The sequence below is a fragment of the Phalacrocorax aristotelis genome, chromosome 23 (assembly GCF_949628215.1).
Source record: "Phalacrocorax aristotelis chromosome 23, bGulAri2.1, whole genome shotgun sequence".
In the NCBI taxonomy this organism is placed as follows: Eukaryota; Metazoa; Chordata; class Aves; order Suliformes; family Phalacrocoracidae; genus Phalacrocorax; species Phalacrocorax aristotelis.
The window spans coordinates 5,901,874-5,929,334 of record NC_134298.1 but is presented as its reverse complement, the minus strand read 5'-3'; the positions used below and the strand labels follow the sequence as shown (position 1 = coordinate 5,929,334).

The following is a 27,461-nucleotide window of genomic DNA, read 5'->3' as shown; positions in this document are numbered from 1 at the left end:
CGGGGTCCATGTGCTGGGCCCCCCCCTGAGCAGGGGAAGCAATAACGGCAGGAAACCACCTCCTCGAATAACCAGTTTATTTCCAATATATAGACTGGGATGGGGGGGGGGGGGGGGGGGGGCGGGGGCGGGCAGCATCCGAAGCGGGGGTGTTTCTGTTGGGGTCTGGTTGGGGGGTTTGGGGGTTGTTTTGTTCTTTTTTTTGCAGTTTTGCATACACCGGCTCCGCGGCCGACTTGTACAACACACTGGGGGGGGGGGGGCACATGCAGGAGGGTTTAAAAAGTCAACACTGGTCCAGCACGTCCCCTGGTCGGGGCTGGCCTTTCAGCTGAGCAAAACTTCTTAAAAAATCCTTATAAATCCTTTGTAATATGTTACACAGTCAGAGACAATATTTACAAAAAGAAAAAAAAGAAAAAAAAGAAAAAAAAACAACTTTACAGCAAATATTTGCATAACGTATGAGAACAACACGGAGAAACAGTGACTTGACACCCCCTCATGGCCCCGGCAGCGGGCACCCAAGCCCGTGACACGTGTGTGCCAGCGCGGCTGGGGGTCCCCGCGCCCCGACCAGCCGTGGCCCCCCACTGCACCCCCTTCCTAAAGTGCTTCTGGCCTGGGGAAGGGGGGGGGAGTAGGAAGGGGAGTGGGGCTGGGGCGGGGGGGGCCGTGCCACGCCATGCTGTGCCAGGATCGTGGCTGCGGCTCGTGGCGGTGCAGTGTGTGTCCCCCCCCCACACCATTGCAGGGTGTCCCTCTGTGCCAACCCCCCCCCCCCCGTCACCCCCTGCTCCCACGAGACCACCCAGCCCAGGGGACCCCGGGTCCCCAGCACCGGCGAGGGCAGCCGCAGCGCCCAGGGAAGCGCCCGCACTTCGCACCGCCGCGGCCGGGGGCAGCGGGGCCACCGCGCCTGGGGTGGGGACAGTCGCCATGAGACCCCCCCACCCTCCAACCCTCCCGGCACTGCCCGGGGGCCGGGGCACCATGGGATGGGGCCAGGCTGCGGCATGGGACCGCCACGGGACCCTTCCCCAAAGCAAGGGGGACGAGGTGGCTTTGTCCCATCGGTGGCGCGGGGGCCACGGAGACTCGTTAAATAACAGCAGCTTGTCCAGAGCACAATTAAATACAAGAACGAAGGTGAGTCCTTAAATTAAACACCGGTGGGGGGCAGGGAGCTGCGGCGGGGGCACCTCGGGAGGTCAGAGACGCTGGGGGAAGCGCAGGGGGGCCAAGGGGCCAGGGCTGCCCGGGGGGCTCTTGGTGCCTGGCCCCTCGCCGGCAGCACCGGGCTGTGCCGGGGAGGGTGCTGGGGGCCGGGCTTTGGTGGACTCCAGGCTGCTGAGCCCCGAGTCCTTGTCACGGCAGGGTCCCGGGGACATCTCCAGCCCCCGCGGCTCCTTCCACTCGTTGAAATTGAGGTCCTTGAGGCCACCAGGCACCACCACGGTGTGCCGGCGCCAGCTGCTCTTCTTGCGGCGGGTCTCGGGGGAGTGGGCTCGGCGCAGGCGGACCCCCATGTCGTCGGCAGAGGCTCGCAAGCGCTGCCGGAGCTGCTCCCGCAACGAGGGTCGCCCGGAGGGGGCCCAGCCCTGGTCCTCCCCGGTGGGTGCTGGGGTCTCGCCGGCCAGCCGGGGCCGCCCCAGCTTCCTGCGAGCCAGAGTGTCACACTGGATCAGATGGTGGGAGTTGAAGGAGGGGCGGCCGGAGGGTCCCTTGTCCTCATCCCCAGTGCCCCCATCCGCCTGCCCCAGCTGGGGTCGGGCGCCCTCCCGGCTCTCCGTGTCCGTCTCCATGTGGCTGAGCTCGCTGCGCTCATCGTCCGCCTCCTCCCCGCGGCTCCCGGCCACCGACTGCACCTCGGAGCACAGGCTGCGGTCCATGGTGGACAGGGTGGAGTAGCCCGACACGATGGAGCGGGCGTCCGGCGCCAGCTCAGACCCAGCACCCCCGGGCTCCAGGGAGCTCTCCCGCTCCATCCCAGCCGGGCTGGGGGCTGCCGGCTCGGTGCCAGTGCTGCGGGGGGCTTTGCCAGGTCCCAGCGGGGTGGCCGTGGTGCCCTCATCCTCCTGCTCCCGGCCTGGGGCGTCTCTGTGCTCCACGTCGTCATCGGTGCTGCTCCCGACACCCTCGGCCTCTCTCCTCTTCCTCCTCTTGCGGGCGGCGGCCGAGACGAAGGGGATGGCGAGGAGCTCCCGGTGCGGCGGCGCCTTCCGCGACGGCCACGTGCCCTGGGAAGATGGTGACACCGGGGTGAGGGACGGGCTCCGTGCCCCAGCCACCACGTCCCTCCCTGCCAGCCCCCTGCCCCGGGACCCTCTTACCTTCGGTTTGGCAGAGCCGCTGCGGGTTGAGCCTGTAAAGCAGAGCAGAGAGCGGGGGTTAGCCAGGCCCTGGAGGTGGGTACGTCCTGGGGAGGGGGTTCGGTGGGTAGAGCTGGGGGGATGCTGCTCCGTTCCCCCAAACCAGGATGGGGACATGCCAGGGCCATCGGACCGGCAGGCCCCTGGCAGGGACGCCAGCACCGAGGGGGTTTGTGTGCCGGCAGCTGCAGGAGATGCCGGGAGGTTGTGGGGGGCTGTGGTGGTGCACGGGGGTCCCCGGCACTGCTCACCCACTGCAGAGCCCCAAGGTGAGGAGTGGGGATGAGGGGGGCGGGACACGCAGGCACACACAGATGGGAAACACAGCCAGGACCCCGGCGGCGGGACCCCAACCCTCCCACGGCCATGGGGCACAGAGGGGACCAGGGCTGGGCACGGTGCTGCCGCCGCCACGTCACCGGGATGGGGCATGGGGAGCCGGCTCGACACCACATCCAGCCTCGGAGCGGGGTCTGGGACGGACTGTGTCGGAGGGGGCTGCGACAGGCTGTGGGGCTGCCCCGGCTCCAGGGGGGTTAGAGGGCAGGAGGGGACATGGGGGTGACAGGCAGCCCTGGCCCTGCTGCCCTGAAGAACAAGGACAAGACGACAGACACCCTCACCCACCCCACACGCCCCAGTATGGGGTTAGCAGCTGCTGACGACGAGAGAGGGGGAGGCAGAAAGTGGGTGCTGACCCTCCCCAGGGCATCAGAACCCCTATATCCCAGTGTCTGCATGTGCCAGGCTCAGGACACCCAGCACCCATCCCTGCCAGGGGATGCCCACAGCAGCCCCAGTGCCGCCGCAGGCACCGGCCAACGATGTGGGAGAACCAGGGTTAAAGGATTTGGGGCTCCCCAGGGGCTCGGCCACCACTCCTGATGCTGGGGACCCTGGGGACAGTGGCCAGGCACGACAGGGCCCCCTCCCACTGCATCCCCCTGCTCCCGCTCTCTCGTGGTCACCCGGAGGAGTTAGTGCGTGAGCAATGCACCCAGGATCAACACTGTACCCGCTCTAGCTCTCGAGGAGGTCCGCTGGAGGAGGAAGAGGAGGAGGAGGAGGAAGAGGACAGCACAGAGAAGTTCAAGGAAAGAACGTAAGAAATCAGTTGAACATCAAAGTCTCCCGGTCTCCAGGTCGGCAGCGTGGGCCAGGGGGGAGCGGGTGTGGGCAGGGGTCCCGCGGGCTGCCGGGTTTGCAGAGGGATGAGGAGCAGCCACCGGCGAGGAGGGTGATGGGAGAGGGCAGGAAGGGGGCTCTGCTGGCACCCCCGGGGGGCATGTCCCCACTTTCCAGTGAGGAGGGTGCCGGGATGTCCCGCTCTGACACGCATGGGTTTGCCACGGCCACGGCGAGCGGCGCTGGCTGTCCGCAGCGGTGTGAGCGTGGGGGGACGGAACCGCTGGAGAGGCGCCCCGGGCTGCCCCAGTGCCAGGACCGCAGGGGCTGGTGCCACGGGCACTGCTCCTCACCTGCGGCATCGCCGGGCGCCGCGGTCCTGCCGATGTTGGGGAGCAGGTACTCGATGTTGGGCACGGACTGAGCCTCCTTCTCATCCACGGGGGTCTGCAAGAGGAGGGGGTGCATCGGTCAGGCGGCTGCTGATGGCACCCCGGCTCCCACCCAGGGCTCTGCGCCCTCCCTGCCCCACAGTGAGACCCCCCGGGGGGGACGGGACTCACCTTCTCGCCCTTGTCCTCCTTGTCGCTGAAGAACCAGTCCGACTGTGGGGGGAGATGGGAGAAGGGTTAGGGACCGGCAAGGAGCGATGGGAGCTCGGCCTGGCCGGGGAGCAGCATCCCCTGGGATGCAGATCAGCCCCTTCCTCCAGCCCCGCCGATGCCCGCCGATGTCACTTACGTGCTGGATGAGGGTCTCCACAATTTTGTAGCGGTCGGGCATGTGCGTCACCATGTCGGTCATGTTGTCCTCGGATGTCCGCACCAGCGTGGGGCCGAACACCAGGGCCAGGTTTCGGGGCTCCATCTGCAACCGGAGCTGGGGTTAGTCCCTGCCTGTGGCCACCCCTCAGTGTTCGCTGCTCCGTCAGGCACCGTCTCCCTTCCCGCCCCACCACGAGCTGCAGCTCAGCCCAAGTTGGGGGGCTCAAGGTGGGGCAGGGGTCCGGGAGAGCCTGCTGGGCCCTGGGACAGTGCCCAGGACTGGACGCCCGGGGTGGGCAGACGGTACCTTGTTCTTTTCTGAGTGGTCCGCGATGGTCTTCAGGTGACCCACCAGGAACTTGAGCGTCTCGTAGTAGTGACCTGGAAGGTCCCGAATCTGCGGGAAGGCACCGGGTCACCCCTCTGCTCACCCACCCTGCCTTTCCCACCCACACCAGCACCCGAGGTGGGGGTCCAGGGCTGTGCCCCCCACCCCAGATCGAGCCCCCTCTCCCTACCAGCTTCCGCAGCGTCCTCATCCTCTCACTGGCGTCCTCTATCCGGTTGGCCTCGATGAAGTCATTGTACTTATCTGAATGCGGGGCAGAGCGGGGGTCAGAGCCAGGTAGAGGGGAGAGGGCACCCCCCGGGGCCAGAGACCCCCCGGATACACCAGCCAGAGACGCTGGGGAGGGGGCTGTGGGTGCTGCTTCTGTCCCCGCACTGGGACAGGGCACAGAAGGGCAAGGAGGGACAAGGACAAGGGCTGGCCGAGGGGACTCAGTGAGGAGGGGGTCTACAGAGCCCCTCGCCTTGCGTGGGAGCTGGCTCATTCTGTCGCAGGGTCTGGGGACCTGCCCCCAGCACGGGGATGGGGGGGACGGGCTCCAGGGCTGCCAGTCAGTCCGGTAGCAGCCGCCGACACACGGCCGTGGGGACAGGGTCATCTGTGGCCACTTTGGGGGCCCCGACGGCGCTGGGGGAACCGCACGGCCGCGGCGCAGCGACTCACCATCAGTGAAGAGGGGCTCAGGCAGCTTTCGGAAGAAGGATTTTAACAGGCTGCTAATGACGTTCAGATCCTGCCACCGCTGCGGGGGAGAGAAGAGGCTGCTCAGAGCGACCACGCTGGGCAAAGCCAGGCACCAGCAGGAGAAAGTCCCCAAGCTGGGGGTGTCACAGATCACCGACACCGAGGGGGCCACCAGCCACCAGCGCCACGGCCGTGAGGACAGCAGAAAGGCTGTCTCCACCCTGCATCTGGCAGGGAAAGCTCTGTGCCGCTGCAGCACTGTGGCGAGATGCGAGGGGACAAATGTGTCCCCAAGCTGCCACCTACGCTGCTGCCACCGACCGCTAGGCGGCCCTGCCACTCCAGGGAAGGTCACGGCGATGGAGACGGGGACGATGATCGTGATGGAGACAGGGATGATGATGGAGACAGGGATGGTGACAGAGCCATGGACCAGGACAACGGCCCCAAGAGCATCCCAGAGGCTTGGGGATAGGGATAAGGATGGGGAGAGGGATGGGGACAGGGACATGCAGCCCGCCCTGTCCTCACCTCGTCCTGCAGGTTGATCTCGGTGGCTCCCTTGTTGAGCTGCTCCTGAAGGCTGGACACCACCGCATTGTTCCCGGGCACGCGGTAGATGCCCATGTACTCCAGCCCTCGGTCCTCCACCACCTTGCAGCAGGCTTCAACGATCAGGGGGATGTTCTGCAGGGACAGGGAGGGGGTGACAAAGGTGACAGGGCCATGCAGGGTCCCCGAGGGCTGGCACCACCAGCACGGCCGTACCTTGTTGTCTGGGGCAGGCTGACAGTCCTCCAGCCTCACGCCAAAGGCCCGGGGGGCAGATTTCTTGTTCTTCTTCATGATGTTGATGCCCCATGGGGCTTTTTGGGAGCCGCTCTCATCTGGGGAGAAAAACCCACAGGATCATTTGCTAACGAGCCAGGACAAATGGGAAGAGCATCCCTGCTGCCCCATGGGGATGAGCATGATGGCAGCCCTGGGGAGAGGCGCCCCTCCTTGCAAAGCCCCCGGGTTTGCCGTGCCAGGGTGCCCCACGTTACAGGATTGGGATGTACCTTTTGTGACGGCCGCATCCTGCCTGGGGGACCGGGGCGCGCTGGTTCCCGTCTGCTTCAGGAACTCGGCTCGGATCCCCAGCCCACGAGAGCCCTTGGGTGAGGAGTCAGGCTTGGCACCCGCGGGGCTGCAGGAGGAGCAGGGGGCTCAGGTGAGGCACGGCCAGGGGCACCAGCCCGGCACAAAACCTCCCAGCAAGCACCAGCGTCTCTCCTGGCCTGCCCAGCACCCTACCCATGCCCACGGGGCTGCACCCCACGCTGGGTAATGGGGAACCCTGGGGAGCACCGAGCCCTTTGCTCAGTGCCGATTTGGCTGACCCAGACCCCGCCGTCCCCCCGAGCGAAGACGGGTGCTGCTGGCACCTCCAGCGCTGCCCCATCAAAGGAGACACTGGCTTTGCTCCATCACTTTAAAACTGATGGTGAATAAAGCACTCGGGGGTCTCAGTGCCCACCACCCCCAGGTCCATACCTCACTTTCCGGTAGTCGTTTAACTTCTTGTTGATAAGTGCTTGGCTGGCAAAACCGGGGTCCTGGGGAGGCAGAGAGAAGAGGGGAAGGGAGAGCTTGAGCAATGCATCTGTCAGAGGCCCCAGGCAAGTCCACGCTCTGCCAGACACCGCGCGGGGCCAGGCAGGACCAGGCGAGGGCAGGAACCGGGTGCCCGCTGCCCCGAAACAGCTGGCGCCTGCCAGCGCTCGCCGCCCCGCTGCGGTCTGCGGCGCTCCTTGCCGCGGCACGGCGCGGCACGCGGGCTCCGAGCCGGACGCAGAGGCAGCACGCGCACCTCCATCTGCCCGCGCCACGCACACCCGCTGCATCCCGCAGCTTCCAAAGACACGCGCCCACCCCTGCGGGATGCTGCCCATCCGGCAGCACCACAGCCCCGGCGGGTGCCCAGATGGCTCTGCGTGCTCCAACCTGGCAGCACCTTCCCTGTGCCAGCGCCACCAGCCCCTCCGAGACCCCTGCGCCCTCCGGAGCGGGGCCGTCCCGCAGAAAACAGACCACTCTGAGCTCAACGCACCCTCCAGGGCCGGAGCCTGCCACAACCCTGGCACGAACGCTGCAACCAAATGAGGCGGTCCCGGCACCGCGGGGAGACGCACGGCCAGCCCAGCACTGGCACGTCCAGTCCTGCGGATCCTCCACTGGAGCCTGCGGCCCCGGGGAGCAGCTCTCCCCATCTCAGACCCGAGCGACCCATTGCACAGACCACGGCTGCACGGCAAGGGCTCATTCCCGACCCATCGGCAGCCCCGCCAGCCGGCAGCACCGTGCAGGCTCCATACCCAGCGCAGGCAGGGAGCTCCCTGCCAGATCTCCCTCCACCAAAGGAGACACAACACACCATGGCAGAGCCACGCACGCTCCTCTCCCACCGCGCGACCAAATGCCGCCGGCGGATCCGTTGCCAACCCTGCCTACAAGCACCGCTGCAGTGCGCGGAGAGCCACGCCGCCTCCGCTGAACGCCCCGGCGCACCCTGCCCCGGCCGAGGCTGGCGGAGCCGCGCTCTTCTTGGACGCCGCGGTGCCCGCGAGCCCCCGTGCACCCCTGGGAGCACGGGACGGGCGAGCTCCACACCGGCCGGCCGCGCAGGGGCCGGCCATGGCCTGGGGAAGCAGCACAAGGCAAAGAGCTGGAGAGAGCCGAGGCGGTTAGTGCCGGGAGAGCCAGAGGCAGCCGGGAGCCCCATGTGGCTCTCACCTCGCCCTCAGCCTTGCTGTTCTCCCTGATGACTTTGATCCAGGCCAGCATGTCTTCCCGATCCTCTGCCTGAAAGAGATATTCACAGAAGTCAGCGGTCGTCAGCCGGAAGACGTGCTTCCTCTTGGTCTCGCTGTAGGAGATGTCCACCAGGCACGCTCGGATGCTGATCGGCGGCTCCTCCTCACCTGGGGCCGGGGCGCAGGTCACCGCCTCCCGCCTGTCTTTGCACAGGTACAGCGAGTGGGTGCGCAGCACGGCGAAGACGCGCTTCCACTGCCGGATGCCTCCACCGACCTTCTGCGGGGAGAAGGGACGGGGCACGGACCTCAGGGATGCTCGCGGCGGGGAGCGTCCCCCCGGCATCGCCGCCTGGGCTCAGGAGGGGCACCCGCCTACCTTCCCCTTTTTGGTGAGGATCTGCTTGCAGTGGAGCCAGCCCTCCTTCCTCACGGCGCTGAACGGGACGTCCGAGAGGTCGGAGGTTGAGTGTCTTTTGGAGCGGGCGTCTTCGGACGTGCCAAGGCTGTCCAGAGACTACGGGGGGACCGGAGGGCACCGTTGGGGTGATGCCATCGGCACCCCCCTGCTCCACCGGTGTCCCAGCCAGGCAGAGCAACCCCAGGCTACCTTCCTATAGAGGTACCCAGGCAGGGGCACCCCCAGGACCCCCAACCCTCGCCGTCACACGACACTCACCCCATCGGTGAAGAAGCTCCTCAGCATGCGGAGGCTGGGGACCCGGCTGGGCATCCTCCTGGGGGGAGAGCAGCCCCCGTGAGCAGGATGGTGGGGAGGAGATGGGAGCCACGCGGTGGTGGGACTGGGAGGGGGGCGTCCAGCCCTACCTTAGGATCTTCCCCTCATCCCGAAATGTGTTCAGACCATCGTCGCAGGACTTGGAGCGCTCGGTGGTGATGGCCAGGAGGTAGGAGGAGCGGCGGCCGGCTTTGATGCTGCCTGTGAGGAGGGCGAAAAAGCACACACTGCTCAGCCCAGCGGGCATAGGGCCAAGCTCCAGGGCAGGGGTCTGCTCCTCCCCGTCCTGCCCCCCACCGTGGCCCCCAGGACGGTTCTCCCCCACCCCAGCGCTTACTGCAGTCCTGGGAGTAGTGCCGGCTCAGGGCAAAGGCGAAGGTGGGCGAGGCGGGGCTGGTGGCGACGGCGGGCGCGGAGTTCATGGCGCTGGAGACCACCGAGGAGGCGGGGATGTGCTTGGCCTTCAGGTCGATGCTGGGGCTGGTGGGTTCATCTGCAAGAGGGGTGGGCAGTGTTGCAGGAGGGGCTGGGGCAGGATGAGGCAGGGGAAGTCCCTGCTGGGACCCCCCCGGTACTTCTGGCAGGTGGTGGGTTTGCAGGTGCCCAGGCTGGGCTGGGGGACACACTCCCACCCCAGGCAAAGCCAGGAGCCCACCGGTGCACCTGGACCCTTGAACAGAGCAACACTGAGGTCCCCCCATCCCCACGCCATCCCCTCCCTCCCTGTCTGGCCCCAGGGACTCTCCCTGGGAGCAGGCACGGTGCAGGTTGTGGTGTGGGAGGGGGCAGAGCTGGCGGCTCCCCCAGACCCACATGGGTCCCCACGGGCAGAGCTGGCTGGGCAGGGAGGTCCCAAGTGAGACAGGGATCAGGTCATCCCAGACACATCCCTGTCCCCACTTCAGAGCGGGGCAGGAGCATGCAGGGCTCCAGTTCACACCCAGCTGTGCCCAGTAAGAGATACCAGGGGCTGGGCAGCGGGTGCAGGAAAATAGAGGGAGGAACGAGGCTCCTTGGGCCCAAACCCTGGCACCCAATCGCCAACGCATGCAGCCTTGCTCAGGGACAGCATGCCGAGGGGCGCGGGACACTGTGGGGTGCTGGGCACTGCGGGTGCTGCTGGCATGGCCCCTTCCCATCTCCACGCCGGCCACAGATGGATGCTCTGAAATTGTGCAATGCACCCTGTCCCCCAGACATGCCCTCCCTGGCACAGGACTTGCTAAACCCCCCCCGAAGGCAGTCACCCCACCGCTGGTGAGCGGCCCCGACTCACCGATGAAGGGGATGGATGCCAGCGAGTCCTCGGGGGCCGCCAAAGGAGGCACGTGCCGGCCTTGCCGCTCGGCTGCTGGCCTCTCCCCTTTGCCACTGGCTGGTGGGGGGTCACAAATGTCCGTCTCCTTCACCCCCTCGGGAAAGACAAAGTTCATCTGCCGCAGCGGGGGCTGCATCTTGCGGCCCGTGGGCGGCTTCTGCCGCAAAACCACCTCTTCCCTCCGCTCCTCGGGCTGCTCGGGCACACGGCTGCTCTCCGGCCGCTGCTCCCTGGCTGCGGTAGGGACCGGCGGGGGACCGGTGGGTGGTGGGACGGCGGGGACCACCCTCTCTGGGAGCGGGGCGGCCGACCGCTGCGAGATGCTGAAGGTGGGCAAGCCGCCGAAAGCCGGGTCACGGAAGGAGAGGGCGTGCAGCAGCCCGGTGCGGCGCTGGAAGGATGGGCTGTAGCTCCGGTAGCCGATGTAGCCCGAATCGTCCGCGCTTTGCAGGTTGGGCTGCGACGGGTGCTTCTGCACGGGCGCCGGCTCCCGCGAGGAGGAGGAGGAAGGCGCAAAGGAGCCATGCGGGACGGGCTGCCCGACGGCGGCGACGGTGGCCCTGGAGACCCTCTCAGGTGGCCACGCGGAGCGGTCGAGGTGAGGGGAGAGCAGGGCGCTGGGCTCCAGCGCCTCCATGGAGCGCCCGTACCTGCCCAGGACGTGGTCGGAGCGGGCGCGGGGGGCCCAGCCTTCGCGGGAGGGCTGCAGCAGGGTGTCGTGCGAGGCGCTGTGGGGCCAGCCCCGGTGGGCTGCCGCCGAGCCCCCCAGCCGGTCCTGGGACACGCTGCGGTAGCGGGGCGGCATGGCATGCCGCCGCTCCTCCGAGGCGCTCCGCCGCGTCTCCTGGCTGCAAAACCAGCGGGACAGAGCTTGCTGGCACTCCTGCCGACCCGGAGCCCGCTGGCTGACTGCTGCCTCCCGGGGGGGCCGCCCGGCCCCCGCCAGCCCCCCGACGCCCTCCTTGAAGCCGCAATGAGTCCGATGCTCTGGGAGGTGCTTGGGGACCCCGTAGCAGGAGGAGGTGGCGGGGGGGATCCCGTAGCGATCAGGCAGAGAGGATGCGACGTTGCTGGGGTAGCCGGTGCGGGAGAAGGAGCTGGGGTGGCCGTGGGGTGCGGTGGAACGTGGCGGGGGACCCCCAGGCTGTGGCTCGTCGGGGCGGTGTGCGGGGCTGCCGCCCGCCTCGCTCCGGGTGCTGGCAAGCGTGGCCGTGCCGAGTGGGGATGAGGGGCCCACAGTGGTGGGGCGGTGGGTGCGGGCATCTGGTGGCTGTCCCGGGGGGGGCTCAGCACCCCGCGCCTGGAAGGGGTATGTCTTCCGCGGGTAGCAGATGGGAGGGGGCTCAGGGATGCTCTGCGCCCCACCGGAGTACGGCTCATTGCCCTTCAGGTAGGCATCCTGCGAATACGCCTGCGGAGGGATGAGGGGGGTCAGGGTTGGGGTGGGGGGGAGTGCCGGGGCCACACCACCCCACTCTCACCACAGGCAAGGTGCCACGGGGATGCTCTCTGCTCCCCCCCAACCTGCAAGCAAACCTCCCTGTTGGGGCGAGCTGGGCAGGGCTGGCTGCAGCCTCCCCCAGTCCCACTTTCCCACGGGGCCCCCCCGGCACTGAGCGATGCCGCCACCAACACCAGCCCTTCCGCTCTTTCCACCGCCCAGCCGCCCTCCCTTCCCCTTCCCTCCTTCCTAAAATACTCCAGCACAGCTGGCCGAGCCCGGCTCTCCCTTCTCACTTTTCACAGGCGCCTCCAACTTCACGCCTGGGGGATCCTCAGAGCCCAGGACAGGCACAGATGTGAGATCCCCGCCTTGCCAGGGCTGTAAAACCCCCCCAGCCCAAAAGGAGCTGGTCCCCCAGGCTGAGGTCAAGCACTGGTGCCACCTAATAGCCAAACCTGGGGTGGGTGCTGGCAGCTTTGGTGGCAGCACTGCTGGGAGAGCCCCGGGAGACAGCCGGGTCTGGAGGAGCACAGGCGAAGCCCCACGCACATCCACCAGCTTGGGAGACCCTGCTGGAGCCACCGCTGCCCCTGGAACCCAGCTCACCAGCAGCAGAGCTGCTTGGGGTGCTCCAAGAATAAGCCAGACCCTGAGACCCAGAGCAACTCACCCTCCAGCTATGTCTGAGGATGCCCCCCCAAAAAAAACCAGGGGCCATGTCCCCCATCCTTCCTGCCCCAAACCCCCCGTTACCTCCGTTTCTGTGCCCACTGCTGCTGCTCCAGGGATGCTGGTGGGGCCCTGTCCCCCAAGTGTCCCCCCCCCACCAAGGAGTGGGAGGAGTGTGGGCAGGGACAGACCAGCCCCTCGGGTTTGGTGGGGCAGCAACACCAGCACAGCCTGGAAAAGCCATGCCAGGGACCCCAAGCCCTGGAACCAGCCCAGCCCCTGGTTCCCGCCCAGCAAACTCACCAGCTGGAGGATGTCCTCATCCTTGGGCATGATGGAGAGCTCCAGCACATCGTCACTGCGGGGAGAGGGGACGGAGGGGTCAGGGCGGCCGGGGTCGGTCCCTTCCTGCCCCCAGGGAGGCCAATCTCATGTTCAGCTGTATCCCCCACAAGGGGACAAATGTCCCTGTCCCCACATGACGGTCACAGCACACCACTGCCTGTCCCTCCCTTGCGGCAAGGGGGAAGGGGGCTCACCTGTTCTGGATCAGTGCGATGACCTGCGAGTACGTTTTCCCGATGATGCTCTCCCCATTCACCTTGACCAGCCGGTCCCCTGCACAGAAGGGGGAGAAGACAGTGTCACCACAAGTCAGTGGGGAGGTGGTGGCACTCGGCTGTCCCCAGGATCGCACGCAGCAGGGTTTGAACACAGACGGGACCCTGATGCTGCTCTGGGTATCCCAGCCCAGGGACGAGAGAGCAGATCCCCCATAGCACCAGGGAACAGAGGGAAGGGGAGGAAGAAAAGAAGGCATGCAAGAAAGAGAGCAAAAGAAGCAAGAAAGTCCCCAGCAGAGGAGGGGGAGTGTTGCGCACATCCCGTGAGCAGCCTGGAGCCATCTCCGGCTCCGAGACCCCGCCAGCCCAGCCACGCCGCGTGCCCCCGCTCACCGGTGCGCAGCCCAGCCTGGTGCGCCGGCCCGTCCTCCCGCACGTTCTTCACGAAGATGGTGTCCATGGGCTCCAGGCGGCTCCGGGAGGGACCTGCTCCCCGGGGACAGAGCGTCAGGGAGCCGCCAGCAAGGCTGGGCCCGTCCCAGGACAAGAAGCGTGCTTGGCCCCTCGCGGTACCCTCCTCATCTTGCCAAGCCCATGCACGGCAGCCCTGCCTGCACCTGCGACCTGCAGAGCACAGGTCCTGCCCTGGGCAAAGCCCCCATCTCAGCACAGCCCCCCCAGCACCCGTCTCCCCCAGCCGTGGCTGTTCCCTGGCGTGGCTGCAGCCACAGTCCTTTGCAAGAGCAAAAGCCACCAGGTGCCGCAAGAAACCGGAGGGTGGATGGGCCGGGGCGGGCGGTGGAAGGATGGGGGAGGGATGGTGCTGATGAGGGATGCTGAGTCCCTTGGGGACCACCTGGAGCGAGGCCGGTGCTCCCCCGGCCCCGATGGGCACGGGGTGCCAGGTCTGGTTGCTGCCGCTCGCATCCACCCCGGCCCCCGGGGCCCGCAGCCCCGGCACCTCGTCACGCTGCCGGCGTGCCAATCCGTTCTGACGCCTTCACATTTGCTCACGTCACTGTCAGCCTCCGGGAGGAGAGCGGGGCTGTGTCCCTGTCCCCAAACACCCTGCACTCAGCCGAGCCACCCGCCGCGGGGACCGGTGCTGCCCACACTGCAGCCCCTCTGGCTACGGGACAGACCCCCTGGGGCACGAGGTCCAACGAACCTCCCAAGGGCTTTGGGGACACCGAGCCCTTCTGCTGCACCAAGTGCCACCAAGTGCCACCAAAAGCACCGCGCCGCCTCACCACCGGTTAGTATTTAGGGCTGCGGTGCTAGCCAGCAGAGACAGCACTGTGTCCCCCCCAGCCGCAACACCCACTGCAACCTGTGACAGCCACACGCCCCCAGACCCCTGAGCCCACCGATCCGGGCAGCGACGTCCCCCTGCACAGGGGGACCCCGTGGCAGCGCAGCACCGGTGCTCACCTGCTCGGTTCCCATTCTCCTCCTCCTGCCAAAAGAAGGGAAAAAACACTTATTTGGTGGCGAGGCCAGGGCAAGCACAGCAGGGGGACCGGGAGGGGACCGGAGGGGTGCCAGCCCCCTGAAGCCCCTCGCAGGACCTGCACGTCCCTCTGCCCTCCGCCGCCCCTGGCTAAAATTACCTCCTGACACCGGATCCGGCCGGGCCGCCCGCGCAGCCCCGCCAGCGGGCAGGGAGCGGGACCCGCCACAGCCCCCAGTACCCAGCTGCTGGGGAAGGGGCCGGTTTTGGGGCAGGGGAGCGGGAAGGGGCCCAGCCAGCCCAGGCGGTGGCATCTTGCCCTTCTCCCAGACCACCGAGACTGGCCGGAGAGGGCCAGGGAGAGCCCGAGCCCCCGCAGCGGGGTCCTGGGGGAGGGACGGGGGTGCCCACCGGCACACACACCACCGCGGTGCTCGGGCAGCAGGTCCCGGTGACAGGGACCCGCGGGAAGGGGACGGCTTTGCGCAGGCGTCCTCAGAGGAGCAGCAGCCGACAGCGGGGCTATATTTAGCCCTGCAATTATTCGGTGGGGGAACTGTGTCCCTGCGTGTGGGGGGGACAACATGTCTAAAGCTTCCCACTCCATGAAGCGGGCTGCCGGGGCTGCAATGGGTGCTGCGGGGGGGATGACGGAGGGGTCCCAGCACCCCCTTCCCAGCCACAGGCAGGGGACAGCTCTGGGAGCCCCGTGGCTCTGTCCCTTCGGGCGGGAACCACGTCTGTGGGCTCCTGCCCTTGTCCCCCACATCCTCCCGTGGGGATCCCGCTGCAGAGCCACGCTCCCCGTGGGGTGCCCAAGCTGGGGCAGGGCACAGGGTGCTGGCAGCCACAGGGGGCTGCATCCACGCCACCGAGCCCCCAGCCCTGCCACGGAGCCAGCTGCACCCCAGGCTGCTCAGCCCCATGCGTGGGTCCCATGGGGGGACCCAGGCACCTGGAAGGGCATTTCTCACTCTGCAAGTGCCAGATCCTGGTGTCTCCAGGGGAGGCACAAGTTGGGCTCTGGCCAAGAGGTTTCACCAGCTGCAGCTCCCTCCCGAGCCCCTAGCCAGTGCAGGGCAGCGGGGACACAGCCCCAATATCCCCAGGTCCCTCCAGGGTGTGGGGAATGGACCAGTCTCCATCCCAGTGTAACGGGGGACATGCTGGGGAGGAGGAGGAGGGGGCTGGAGGCATCTCTCCATGGTGTCCATTGCACGGTGGGAAGGAAAAGCCACATCCCAGGGCCTCGGCACACATCCACCACCACTGCCCGTGCACTAAGTGGCTGTCACAGTGCCACGGCAGGAGCGTGCAGCCACTGAGGGTCCCCAGAGGCACAGACTTGCCCACCTCCCTGCCCCTCCTCGCCCTGCAGCACCCCGGAGCCCTTCCCAGCCCCCGGGGCAGCCCAGCAGCCCCGCTCCCAGGGCTGGGGCCGAGGCTGGGCGCAGCAGTGCCAAAGCACGGCACGGTGAACACAGCTCTGCCGTCACCCTCCCTGCTGAGTCAACCCCACCGAAACTCAGCCCCCGGACCTGGTCACCCACCGGCACCCGCGGGTGCTGAGCCAGCCGCACCGCACCCTGCCCCGCCAGCCCGGGAGCGCTGGCGTTGGCTCAGACGGGTGCCAGGAGCTATTCCCAGCCCTTTCCAAGAGCATCTCCACCTCCCGGCGCTGATCTGGCTCCTTCCCACACAGCCCCATGTGTGCTCACGCCCTGGCGGGGCTCAGCCCTTGGTGCCCAGCTCCATGGGGCAGGATCAGTCCCTCGCTCCTGGAGGATGCCTTAGGAGGACGACGGAGAGGTGGAAGTGAGCGGGTCGGTTCGGAGCAGGTTCAGGCCATCCCCATGACGAAAGCTCCTTTGCAGAGTCACGCTGCTGAGGACGGGTCAAGCCCGTGTTCCCGGTGCAGGCAGGAAGGTGTAGGCAGGAAGGATTTGGGGAAGCAGAATAAGGAGCCTGGGAAAAGCACTGTGACAGAGGACGCGGAGCAGGGACTCCAATGAGTTGCTTCTCCCCACCCTGTGACTCATTTCCCACTGCAGTTCCCTGCCTGAGGGGACGAGGCAACAAGCACCAGGCCATGGGGCAGCTGGAGCCGTGGGGCTGCAGGCAGCTTCAAAGCTCTGGGGGTGACTGGAGCATCCAGCTCTGCCCACCCCGCAGCGAGGAAGGGGTTGCGATGGACCACGCAGCTCCCAGACACATTCTCCCTTCATCTGCATGAAGTTGCTGCTGCAGAAGATGGTGCAAGAGGGGGATTTCAAACCCCGGGGGCTTGGAGCTGGCACAGCAGGAGAGCTGGCTCGTCGCAGGGGGCGTGGGGCCATGCTGGAAGCTGCTGGGTCGTTTCACAGGGTCCCTCCATTCCGGAGGGGAAAGGTGCTGCCTGGATCAGGGCTTCTGGATGGCTCAGAGAGCACAGGAGGTGATGGCCAACCCAGGGTTTCATTCCCCCCAAAAAGCAGCACCTGGGAAGGGTCCAGGCTGCAGCTGAGCCAAGACACAATCACAGCTGCCGGGTCCTGGGGCAGATCCAGCCCGAAGCCTCCTGCTGACAGCCGGGAAATTGGGAGCTAAAAACCTGCTGCTCTAGAGGCAGCGAGCACCGGCGGGGCTGGGCATGTGCCCCTTGCTGGGTGAGGAGCTGCCGGCACTTCTCCGTGCTGATGCTGGTCAGAGGAGGAGGAGGGATGTGATGACGGGCTCAAACAGCATCCTCCGAAGCACCTGCTCCCAGGCTTGGCTTCATGGCGGCCATGTGTGGTTCACTTCGGCTCGAGCGATGTCCCACTGCGCTGAGCCTCTCCCTGGCCTCAGGGGCTCTGAAGTGCCTTTTCCTGCCATTCCCAGGGATGCCAGAGCCTTCCCTTGGAGCTGAGGGATTCTCTCCGTTCCTGCAGGCAGCCGTGTCCCCCGCCAGAAACGCTCTGGGACACCTCTGGAGACACTGCTGACTTGCTTCTCACTCAGAGCACATCTCCCAATAGCTCCATGGGCTCCTCCATCCCAGGACCACCCATGGGTGGGGGCAGCCCCAGGCACCCCAACAAGGCAGGCAATGGATGGTCCACTCTGTGGTTCCCCAGACACCCCCCCCGCCCTCCCCCAGCCTATACACAAGCACCCTGCATCCAGCCACAGCACCTCAGAGTCCTGCTCCAGCAACTCTGGGGGTCCCTGTGTCCCCTCCCAGCCCAGCCCAGTCCAGCCCCCGCCCTACCCAGTCCCAGCCCTACCTTGGTGGTGGAGTGCACCGCCGACTCGGGGGGGTAGACAATGAAGTGGCGGAGGGTGAAGCCGAATCCCCCCTGCAAGCTCTTCCGCAGCACCACCGTCTTTGGGCCCACCCAAGGGAAGGGCCCCTCCAGGGGCGCATTGGCATTCGGGGACGCCCCATCTCTCCGGCCTGGTGTTGGCTGTAGGGGGTGAAGGGGAAGATGTCACTTCTGGGGAGGGGTGTAGGCAGTCAGCCCGCAACCAGCCCCCTCAAAGCCCCGGGCTGGGGGCTGAAATCTGCTGGAAAAGCCACTCCACTCCTTGGAACCCCCTCCCTACTCCCAGTCCCATGGCAGTAAATTCCAGCCCCCAAAGACCACCTGCATCCCCCGAGAATCCTTGTGTGGAACCTTTTGGGAGAAGATGCATGGAAAGGAAATTAAAAAAAAAAGAAAAAAAGCAGGAGGGGAAATGAGCTGCGCCTGGGGGTCTGGATGGGACCCAGGAGGCAACGCAGCAGGAGGGGAGATGGGGGCGGAGGGGGGAGTCGGGGACAAAAGGTCCCCTTCCGATGACGCTGTGGTAATAACCTCGGGCAAGCCGGAAAGAACCGCCCAGGAGGCGGCTGGATGAGTGATGCTTCCCGAGCCGGGGCAGGGACCTGGCACCGTGTTGGGCACTGGCAGGGCACACTGCCTGGAGCAGCAGATGGGGCCCAGAGGGACCGGTGCCGGTGTTGGGATGGGGAACGGGGCCGTGGTACAGCCAGAGCAGCCGTGGATATCTCGCCTGGCACCCAGGCAAGGGAGCTTGGAGAGACAGCAGGAGTCCTGACACCTTGGCGGGGTTTAGTACAGCCCCGGTGAGGGATGCTGCTGCTTTCCATGGCTGCACATCTGGCTGTGCATCTGCCAGCCCTGCTGAGGGTCCTGCCCACCACCCCGGCAGCGCCAAGCTCCACTAAAACCGGAGAAACTGGCAACCTGGGAGTGGGTAGGGACAGGCGGGGTGGCAGCAGCCGGGCAGGAGGGGATCCACCGGGGTCCTGCCCCAGTGCCATCTCTGTCCCTGCGGCAGCAGCTGGAATCAGCCCATCCCGGGGCGAGGGTGTTAAAATTCAGGCGCCGTCTCGGTTGAACCGATGGATGGGGAGCAGGGAGGGAGAGGGACACACAAAGGGATGAGGCACAAAAAGCCTTTGTCTGAGCCTGTGCTGAGTGGGCCTTTTCGCTGCCGGTGGGGAAATCTGATGGCAGCTCAGCAGGGCCGGGCTGCACCCCCTGTGCTGGCACGTCCCACACGGGGCCCGCTGCAGCTGGGGCTGGGGGTACCATCCCCCCCGGGGACCCTGTGGTGAGGGCACAGCTCTGGAAAGGCAGCCCACAAGGCATTGCCCAGGCACGGCACCCACAGACCCACTCCATCGCTGCTGGAGCAAACCTGGGGGGTACAAGGTGTTCAGGCACTAGTGGACGCCACAGATACCCCAAAACATAAAGAGAGCTGCGATGCTCCAAACACCGGCACAGGAGAGCCAGAAAACCTGATTACCAGCACCAGATGGGGGGCAAAGCTCCCCACGAGCTCCCAAGCCCTCCCCCCACCGTGCGCACCCCAGCCAGTGACCCAAAATGGCATGGCAACAGGCACCCCACACTCCCACGGGGAACCCCATCCCTTTGCCCCGGGGCCACGAGCATCCCGGCGTGGTGCCCGTCCCCATCTGCGCCCTCCATTGTGTCGGCCGCCGGCTCGCCGGATTATTTTTAAGCTGACAGCTGAATGTGCCCTGCTGATTTTAACCGGCACAGACAAGCCTCAGAGAGGATAGGATCGGTGGAGACACCAACGGCAGCACCGACCCGCAGGGATGGGGACGTGTCCCTGTGTCACGGGCGCACCGGAGCCGTGGCTACGGCTCCGGTGCGCCCGTGACACAGGGACACGTCCCCAGCTGCAGTGTACCCATTACAGCATCGGTGGTCCCCTGGACCTGGTCCCGTGAGCCTGAATTTGGCCTTTCAGCTGAGCAAGAAGACATACCTGGATCGCAAACAACCCTCCCAAGCTGCTTTCCGTCTCCATTCCAAGGAGGAGGGATCACTCGGGAATGCTCCCATCCCGTAGGGACCCAGCACCCTGACCCCGCTGCCAAGGACGGGTGTTCGCTTTGCCCTGATTAAGACTCCTTTGGGATTTTTACAGCCTCAGCATGGTGCCTCTCCCCCTCCAGATCCCAGCTCCACCTTGTCCCCCCCAGCCCAACGGGCAAAGTCACCTGCTGCAGAGACCCTGCAAGGTCTCCCTTGCCCTGCAAGGGAGTGGGCAGAGCAAACCATCCCGGACTGCTGTGCCTCAGTTTCCCTCTTCACCCACCCTAGCTTGGAGCTTTTTGGGCTGCAAAACCCCACCAGTTGTGGGCTTGGACATCCCCCACGCTGGCTCCTGGCCCTGCAGATGCTCCAGCTCCCCCAGCAGTGGGGTTGACACCCGATTTGTCACCTCTGCCATTTGCCCTCAGCGCCCCGTCCCCCCTCCCTGCAGGGGGCCAGTCACCTCCCGGCTTTTTGGCTTTATTTTAACCTCAGGCCAGCGGTTTCCACCGTGCTCCCACCAGCTGCGTCCTGCTAGTTAGCCTGGTTCCCCCAAGCCCCCATCCCACAAGGACTGCTGGAAGTGAGGATGGGGGGGGGGGCAACACCTTGTTCCTTGCAAGAATGGCTTGTGCAAGCGGCTGTGACAGCCCAGGGCTGGGCATGCTGCCCGCCCGGACCCCTGCGCCCACATGGCCCTAATGGCTGCGAGGTCCATTGCCCCCCAGCACAGGTGTCACCTGTGCCACCGCGCTCCCCCATGGGGACACAATGGGACAGGTAGCTCCCACTGGTGTCACACTCCTGCAGAACAAAGGAGTGTTTTCCCTGCATGCTGCAGAGCCCTCCTGGGCGGGGGGGGGGGAAGGATCTGTGCCCCCTCCCGGACATGGTGAGCAGAGCAGCAGGAGCAAAACACCTGGGCACAGCCACCGGCACAGCACCGGCACGGCAGGCATCCGGACCCCCGACCCCAGCCCTTCTTCCAGCACAGGAGGGGACGAAGGGGACAGCAGCACTGCCCGGGAGCTGTGACAGCCCCAGTGCTGCCCCACGCCACACCCCACCCAGCCCCACCAGCCCCCCTGCACTGGGGGAGCCCCCCATCCCTTGCCCTCCCCTGCAAAGCACACCCCCTCCACCAAAAAGAGGCACGACACCCAGCATCTCCAACACACGGTTCTCACCCGACGGCACTTGTCGGCACGGGGGGACACACGGCCGGGCCGGGGGGCCGGGGGCCAGCGGTGCTCCGGGGCGGCGGTGTGCCGGCGCAGGCTGCTCAGCCAGATGCAACGGGGCTCGGGCGAGCTGCAGTCCACCCCAACAGCGCGCTCGAAGCGCCAGCCCTTGCCGGCTCGCTCCACGCTCCACAGCCCCTTCCTCACCACCGCCACCGGGCTGGGGGCTGGCGGGGCGCGGGGGGGGGGCCCCAGCACCCGCCGGGACCCCCACTCCCCTCCACCCGTGCTCTCCTCCACCATGCAGCCGCAGTCCGGGCCTGGCTTCGGCGGGCGAGGCGCAGCAGCGTGGTGTCTCAGCCGGCGGCTGGCACAGCCATGGGCTCCCCACCTCCTTCGCTGGCTTCAGCCCCCGAGTTGGGGAGCACGGCGGCGGGGGCCGGCTGCCAGGGGCAGCGCAGGGCCGGCTGTGCCGTCTCGCATGGCTCGGGCGACGTGCGGTGCTCCCAGCGCGGCGATGCTGCACACACACACTCGCACGCTTGCTCACGCCCCGCTGCGAGCGACGCAGCCCCAGCGCAACTGGCAGCAGCCGGCCCCCACCCAGCCACCCGCGCTGTGCAAGGGTGGGATGGATGGAGGGATGGAGGGATGGAGGGATGGACGGGGGGGCGGGATGGACAGAGGGAGGGCGGCCACATGCCCTGGCTGGGCTGGCGGGCTGGGGCTCCAGCTGCTGGCAGGGATCACCATGCCCAGCCCACCGCCCCCCACCCCCACCCCGCCTGCGGTATCACTTTGCCCGGACTTTCCCTTTTTTCTTTCTTTCTTCTGTTTTGTTTTTTTTTTTAATCCACCCCCTTCTTCCTCCATCACCCCGGGCAGCATCCCACCCTCCCCACTTCCTCCTCTCCCTCCTCCCGGCCCCTTCCTTCCTTCCTCCGCTTGCTCTCCACAGGGCAGCGGGCGATGCTGGGGACAGGGAGGGGGACAGCCTGCGGGTGTGGCGAGCGTCCCCCTGCTCCGTCAGGAGACGAGCCACCACCAGGCTCTGCAAGGGGGGAGCTCCGAGACACCCCTGGTCCCCTGTCTGTCCCCAGCACCCAGCAGAGTCCACACAGCAGAGACACGTATCCAGCCCCGCTCTGCTGGTGAAGCACCCCAGGGACCAACAGAGCACCCCGGGGACCGACACAGCACCCCAAGGACCGACACAGCCATCCATCCCCCCTGCTCAGTGCCTGTGGCAAAGGATGGTGGCTCCAAGGACACTTCCCACCAGCAGCCAAACCAAGAGTTCCCCATCTCCCATTTTTGGGGATACCCAGCGCTGCAGGCATGGCAGGTCCTTGCTGTCCCCCAGGCACTGAGCAACCAGCCCCCACGGTTCAATCCTGGCTCCCCAGTGTTGCGCCTGCAGGCAGGGATGGCAAACTGCCCTTGTCACCTGTGCTTGGGGGCTCCCGCTGCTCCAGGGGGACAAATCACCCTTCCCCGCACCCCCTTCATGCCCCCCGAGACACTCTCCATGGCAGCGGCCAAAAGGATAAGGAAAACAGCAGCACCTTGGTGAGCCCGGTGCCTGCGGACACCCAACCCAAGCAGGGGCTGTGGGTGGGCAGCGTCCCCCTGCCCTGCTACCCCCACGCTGCCTGTCCCCGTCCCCGCACGAGGGGGTCCCGCGCCGCATTCCTGCCGTGCTGGAGGCCGAGGAGAGGCACGTGCGGCCGCGCCGGGGAAATGCCGGGCATTGCTGGGATTGCAGCCCGCAGCCTCGCGGCCAGCCAGCCTGCTCCTGCTCACCACAGCCCCCTCCCCTCCTTTGCCCCCCTCCACCCCACCAGCAGGACCAGCCTGCCAGTCTGATGCCATGCACCAGTCTCCTGCAGCCACTGGCCAGGCTGGCACTAGACGCCAACGAGGGAACAGTCCCCGGGGTGCGATGCCACATGGACCCCCTGCACGTTCTGCACGTCCCCACTGTCTACCCTGGCCAAGGTGCCATAGCTCTGCCCCAAAACAGCCCCAGTGCCTGCCCTGAGCCCTGCCCGAGGGCTGGCTCGACTGGCTCGGTGGCACCCATGTCCCCAGGGGCCTGGCTGCGCACCCCCAGCGCACCCCATGACACCATCCCAGTACCTCCCCACTGGCAGCTAAGGGAGAAATTGGGACGGGGAAACATGGGAGCCAAATCCCTGCCATTTGGCCTTTGTCCCCTGGCCACCCCCTGGGCCACCTGACGTCACCTGGTGCGTGTGCCAGGGGTCTCCCATGGGAGCCGCCCCGGGGGCTGCCCCACGCCTCCGCCCCGGGGACAAGGAGCCTGCAGAGCTGCCGGCGTGTCCCAGCAGGCAGAGCTACCCTGCCAGGGCAGCGAGATGGGGCTGACAGCTGTCGGTGCGAGCGGTGCCAGGGAGCTTCGCTTTCCAGCTGAAAAGGGGGAGGGGGGAAGAACAGCCTGCCACAGCGGGCTGGCTCCGGCCGGGGGTCCCGGGGCAGCTGGAGCAGCGCAGGCTGGCCTGGGGACGGTGCGTCTGATCCTGCTATCTCCACTCACGCCTTTCCTGGCAGCGCTGAGCAAGCAGGCAGGAGCTGCCCCGGCAGCCTGGGGGTGAGGGGGGCCGGCTGGAGAAGGGGTCCTTGGCCCCTGGGCAGTGTCGAGCAGAGGACGGCCCCCAGGATTGTTCCCGCATCCCAAAGCGGGAAAGGTCAGGCAGCGTTCGTGGGGGCAGATTCCACCCCGAGGAATGCAAGAGCGCCTGGACGCCTTCCAAAATACTTGTGTTTTGCACAGGAGTGTCCTAAATACGCAGCCAAACAGGAGCAAGGGGGAAGGCAGCGCGCTCCCGGCATGCACCGCCGCCGCTGCCGGCATGCCGAGGCAGGCGCACGGGCACGGGGATGCGCGCCCACGCATGCACGCGCCCACGCTGCCGGCGGGCTGCAGGGCCCTCTGCCGGCATCGCCTCCCTGCCCGCACCCTCAGCCAAAGCTGCTGGGAAACTGAGGCACAGAGGAGCCACGCAAAGGCACTGACTTTGCTTTGCCTGCCTCTACCGGGGAGGGGTTTGCACTGATGCCACCCCCCCCTGCGGCTGCTGCTCCTGGAGCTCTCCCACCCTGCTCAGACCCTGGTGACACCCCCAGGATGGACCCACTGGTCCCAGCTGGGGGTGACACCCCCCCACCATGTCCTAGCCCCGCCAGCTGCAGCCGTGGGTCGCTGCCAGCGGGGCCATCGCAACCCCTGGCATGCAGCGAGGATAACGTCACACTTCAGGCAGGAACAGAGGACAGAGGGACAGGCAGCTGCTGGTTCTGCCGCCACCACGGCGTGCTGGGCTCGGCCCCAACCTCCCTCCTCCGGCACCACTTTCCGCGCGGGAAGGAGGTTTCTCTGGCAGGGAGCCGGCGGCACGCAAGGCTGGGGGGGCAAACACTAATCCCTCCCGAACGGCGAGCTGAGATTAGGGTCAGAAAAATGAGGTTTTAATAGGATTTTCAGGGAGGAGAAAGCCATGTTGAGACAATAACCGATTTCCAGACCTTATATGGCAAAGCCGCTGCCTGCTCCCACCTGCGGCGGGTCCTGGCGGGGAAGGGGGAACGGGGGTCCCACCCGCACCCTCAGTCTGGGCCAGCTCAGGCAGCATTTGGGGAGGCAGCACCCCCAAAGGGAGCCGAGGCTGACACTTCCCTGTGGGTAGAGGCTGCCTGCACCCACCCACGCGCCCTGGGCAAAGCGGGGATGCTCCAGCAGCACGACCTGGCCTAGGGGACACAGTGGCAGCACAAAAGGGAACGGAACCCAGGTGACCACACCAGGAGCAGCCGGGCAGCCCACCTGGCCGTGCCCCAGCCTCCGGGATTACCACCCCACAGGAGAAAGCATTTTAATTCTCTTTAACCCAAACCAGGGCTGAGGAGCTTTGCAGCTCAGCGGGGATTTGGGGGCGTGCTTGCTTGCACTCATCCCCCGGGGTGCCCCTGCTCTGGCATGGCACAGCTGCATCCCCCAAGGAGCGGGAGGGATGTGGGCTGGGAGCCGCTGGGGAGTGGATGCACTTCCCACGCGGGAGCAGCAGCACTGAGAACAGGAGGCAGCAACACCTCAGTGCTGGAAAGAAACCCCCGTGTGCCTCCCAGTAACCCCCTGGGCTGCCAGCAGCCCCCGTGCCACGTGCCAGCCTGCGCAGGGACTTATTGGGATGGCTGCACCATCCATAGGCAGGGCGGGAATCCTGGAGATGGCTTTCGGCTGCCAGGACGGGGGATGTCAGCAGGGTTTGCTCGGAGCATCCATAAGATGCCCAACAGTCTCCTCTTTTCCCACTGGCCTCCCAACCTCCCAGCTGTCGGCAGCACCCACTGAGCCGCTCACAGCACCCGGGCAAACCCCGCAGACCTCACGGGGGAACTGCAGGCGGCTGTCGGGACCCACAGCTCGAGCGCAGGAACGGGGCTCCCTGTCCTCACAGCCAGCCCCGGGGACGGACGGGACAGGGGTCCCAGGGGAGACGCTGGGTTGGCAGCACCAAGCGGCTGGATGGGCGCTGACGAGGCCACGGCTTGACCTGCTGCCAAATCCCACCCCACATTGGAGCCACCTGCCCGGCTGGGGACCCCCACCCATATCCCCATCACCCGAAGCAGCTGGGAGGGGGGTGACGCTGCCAAGGTGACACCGAGCCATGTGCCAAAGAGAAGCGGAGTGGAGAGGAGGCCGGAGGAACCGCAAGCTGGCTCTCTGACATTCCTCCCGCTCCGGTTTGGGTGTTAACGTGGGGAAGGAAATCGCCTTGTTCCTTCCCAACGCAAACTTTTATCTTGACACCGTCTCCTTCACAGCCCCGTTGTCAGCCCGCGCCACGTCCCTGCTTGGCTCCGTCCCTTCTGGCTGCATCGTGACCAAACTGAGCTCCCTCCTGGCAGCCTTTTTGCTGGAGACACCAGTCCCAGCTCTGTGGGGCTCTCGTTCCTGCCATGCCTTGTTCCGGCTTGCCTGGCTGGGTGTCCCTCGTGCCACACCGAGAGAAATTTGGGAATGCAGCCAGAGAACCTCATCCCCTTTCCTGACCTCTCCTCGCCAGGCTGCCAGCCCTGGTGCCCACCGCAGCCCTCGGGCCACGTGGCTCTGCCTATGCTGGTCCCCACCACTGGGACCATCCCTGGTCGAGCTCCTGGGGCAGGATCATCCCCGTTCACAGCTGTACCAGTAGCCACGGTGCGGGCTGATACCGCCACGTCGATGCGAGCACGTACACACGGAGCCTGCCCACGCTGCCGGCTCATGTGCCGCCTCCGCTCGCCGCCCCGTGTCACGACGCCAGGGCAGGACGCGGCTCGAGCCCGGCCCACCCGAACACCCAGCACCGGCGAGAGCCCACCGAAGCATCTCCAGCCACGGAGCGGAGGCACCCGCAGGGGACAGACCTTCAGGGCTGAGGGATGCTCATGGCTTGCCAGGGCCGCATCCCAGGGCAGCTCTGCCAGCCGGGACAGCCGGAGGTGGGTTTGGGGATGCTGCATCCCTTGTTAACCCAGCGGCTCCCTATGGCGCTGACAGTGCCACCGTCCTGTGGCGAAGCCCCGAGGCCTCTTCCCGCAGGGCATCCCCCGCACCAGCCCTCTCCGTGCCCTCCATCCCGCGTCCCCAGCCCACACGCTCGTCCTTAACACACGGTGCCAGCGGGGAAGGTGGCTCCGAGGAGGGGACAAGGACTGGGGACACGCACCAGAGCCGCATCAGGTCCAAGCTCAGCGGGGATGCACCTTACGGCCCCCGCGCCGGCTCACCGGAGACACTGGGAAACACCAACCCAGAGCGACACCGACGAGTTTTATCCCCCAGCCCACAAGGAACCAAGACCAAGCCTCCAAGGAGGGGGAACAAGGGCTCGCTGCCGGGGCTGCCTTCATCCCCAGCTCCTCCTCTTCATTCTCTGCCCTGTCCTAAAAACGGTGTTATCGGCAACAAGCCCTAGAAAAGTAACAGGATTCCGTTTCCTGTTTTTCCCATGGAAACCCTCAAATAGAAGCTGGCCTCATTATTGCAATTTTTTGGGTCTCTTTTTTTTTCAGCAGGGCTAACAATGAGCCATTTCCTCCGGCGGCTCCGAGAGGCACCTTGCGCTCTGCTCCCGCTTCTCTGTGGCGGAAAATCCTACCCGGGGAGGTCAGGGGAAGGCTGCCTGCTCCTTCCAGCCCCTGCCTTGCTCAAGGCCGGGGGCCCGGGGTGGGGGCTGTGGCCATGCACCTCTTGCACATGTGGGGGACCCCCTCGCACCTCCGTGGGGTGCTGCCTGTGGACAAGGGCCAGCCTGAGAGCTGGGAGGGAGCGCAGGGGTGGGCGATGCTCGGATGGGGGTATGCACAGAAGTGCAAAATCCTGCATCCCACGCTGGATGGTAAAAAATAAAAGGCCAAGCAGGGTCCTGAGCCTCCCTCCGGCCGCAGCGAGGGCAGGAGGCAGCTTTGGGGACATGGATTTGGGGACAGCTGTGCTCCCACAGCACCTCCCGCCCCGCTGCAGCCCCAGCACCAACACCCGATGACTCTTTCCAACATTTTTCCACAACCCACACGCATCCAGAAGCAAAAGGGCCAGCCCACCTACCCCCCCCACACACACCCAGGGACATCAGTGTCCCACCGCTGGCACCACACCAGTCACCGCCAGCCCCGGCGGGG

At 66.5% G+C, this 27,461-nt stretch overlaps 1 protein-coding gene across 4 annotated transcripts in view; it reads right to left on the bottom strand.

Annotated features, from left to right (window-relative positions):
* Nucleotides 1-80: 80 nt before the first annotated feature.
* The window catches only part of ARHGAP23 (Rho GTPase activating protein 23), a 37,378-nt gene continuing 9,997 nt past the window's right edge, over nt 81-27,461 (bottom strand). For 2 of the 4 annotated variants that reach the window (XM_075116985.1, XM_075116984.1), the window contains exons 2-24: nt 17,518-17,697; nt 14,254-14,278; nt 13,216-13,308; nt 12,799-12,877; nt 12,563-12,617; nt 10,105-11,557; nt 9,166-9,321; nt 8,918-9,029; nt 8,769-8,826; nt 8,469-8,606; nt 8,070-8,369; nt 6,831-6,892; nt 6,356-6,483; nt 6,063-6,181; nt 5,826-5,981; nt 5,274-5,352; nt 4,780-4,853; nt 4,569-4,658; nt 4,239-4,364; nt 4,061-4,102; nt 3,851-3,944; nt 2,334-2,365; nt 83-2,240 (exon numbers count right to left, since the gene is read on the bottom strand). In XM_075116985.1, coding sequence (XP_074973086.1) covers nt 1,212-2,240; nt 2,334-2,365; nt 3,851-3,944; nt 4,061-4,102; nt 4,239-4,364; nt 4,569-4,658; nt 4,780-4,853; nt 5,274-5,352; nt 5,826-5,981; nt 6,063-6,181; nt 6,356-6,483; nt 6,831-6,892; nt 8,070-8,369; nt 8,469-8,606; nt 8,769-8,826; nt 8,918-9,029; nt 9,166-9,321; nt 10,105-11,557; nt 12,563-12,617; nt 12,799-12,877; nt 13,216-13,308; nt 14,254-14,278; nt 17,518-17,697 — 4,680 coding nt within the window. In that variant the 3' untranslated portion in view covers nt 83-1,211. Of the gene's footprint in view, nt 2,241-2,333; nt 2,366-3,850; nt 3,945-4,060; nt 4,103-4,238; nt 4,365-4,568; nt 4,659-4,779; nt 4,854-5,273; nt 5,353-5,825; nt 5,982-6,062; nt 6,182-6,355; nt 6,484-6,830; nt 6,893-8,069; nt 8,370-8,468; nt 8,607-8,768; nt 8,827-8,917; nt 9,030-9,165; nt 9,322-10,104; nt 11,558-12,562; nt 12,618-12,798; nt 12,878-13,215; nt 13,309-14,253; nt 14,279-17,517; nt 17,698-20,777; nt 22,562-27,461 lie in introns of those variants that run through there. The other 2 variants (XM_075116982.1, XM_075116983.1) reach the window with 2 other exon arrangements.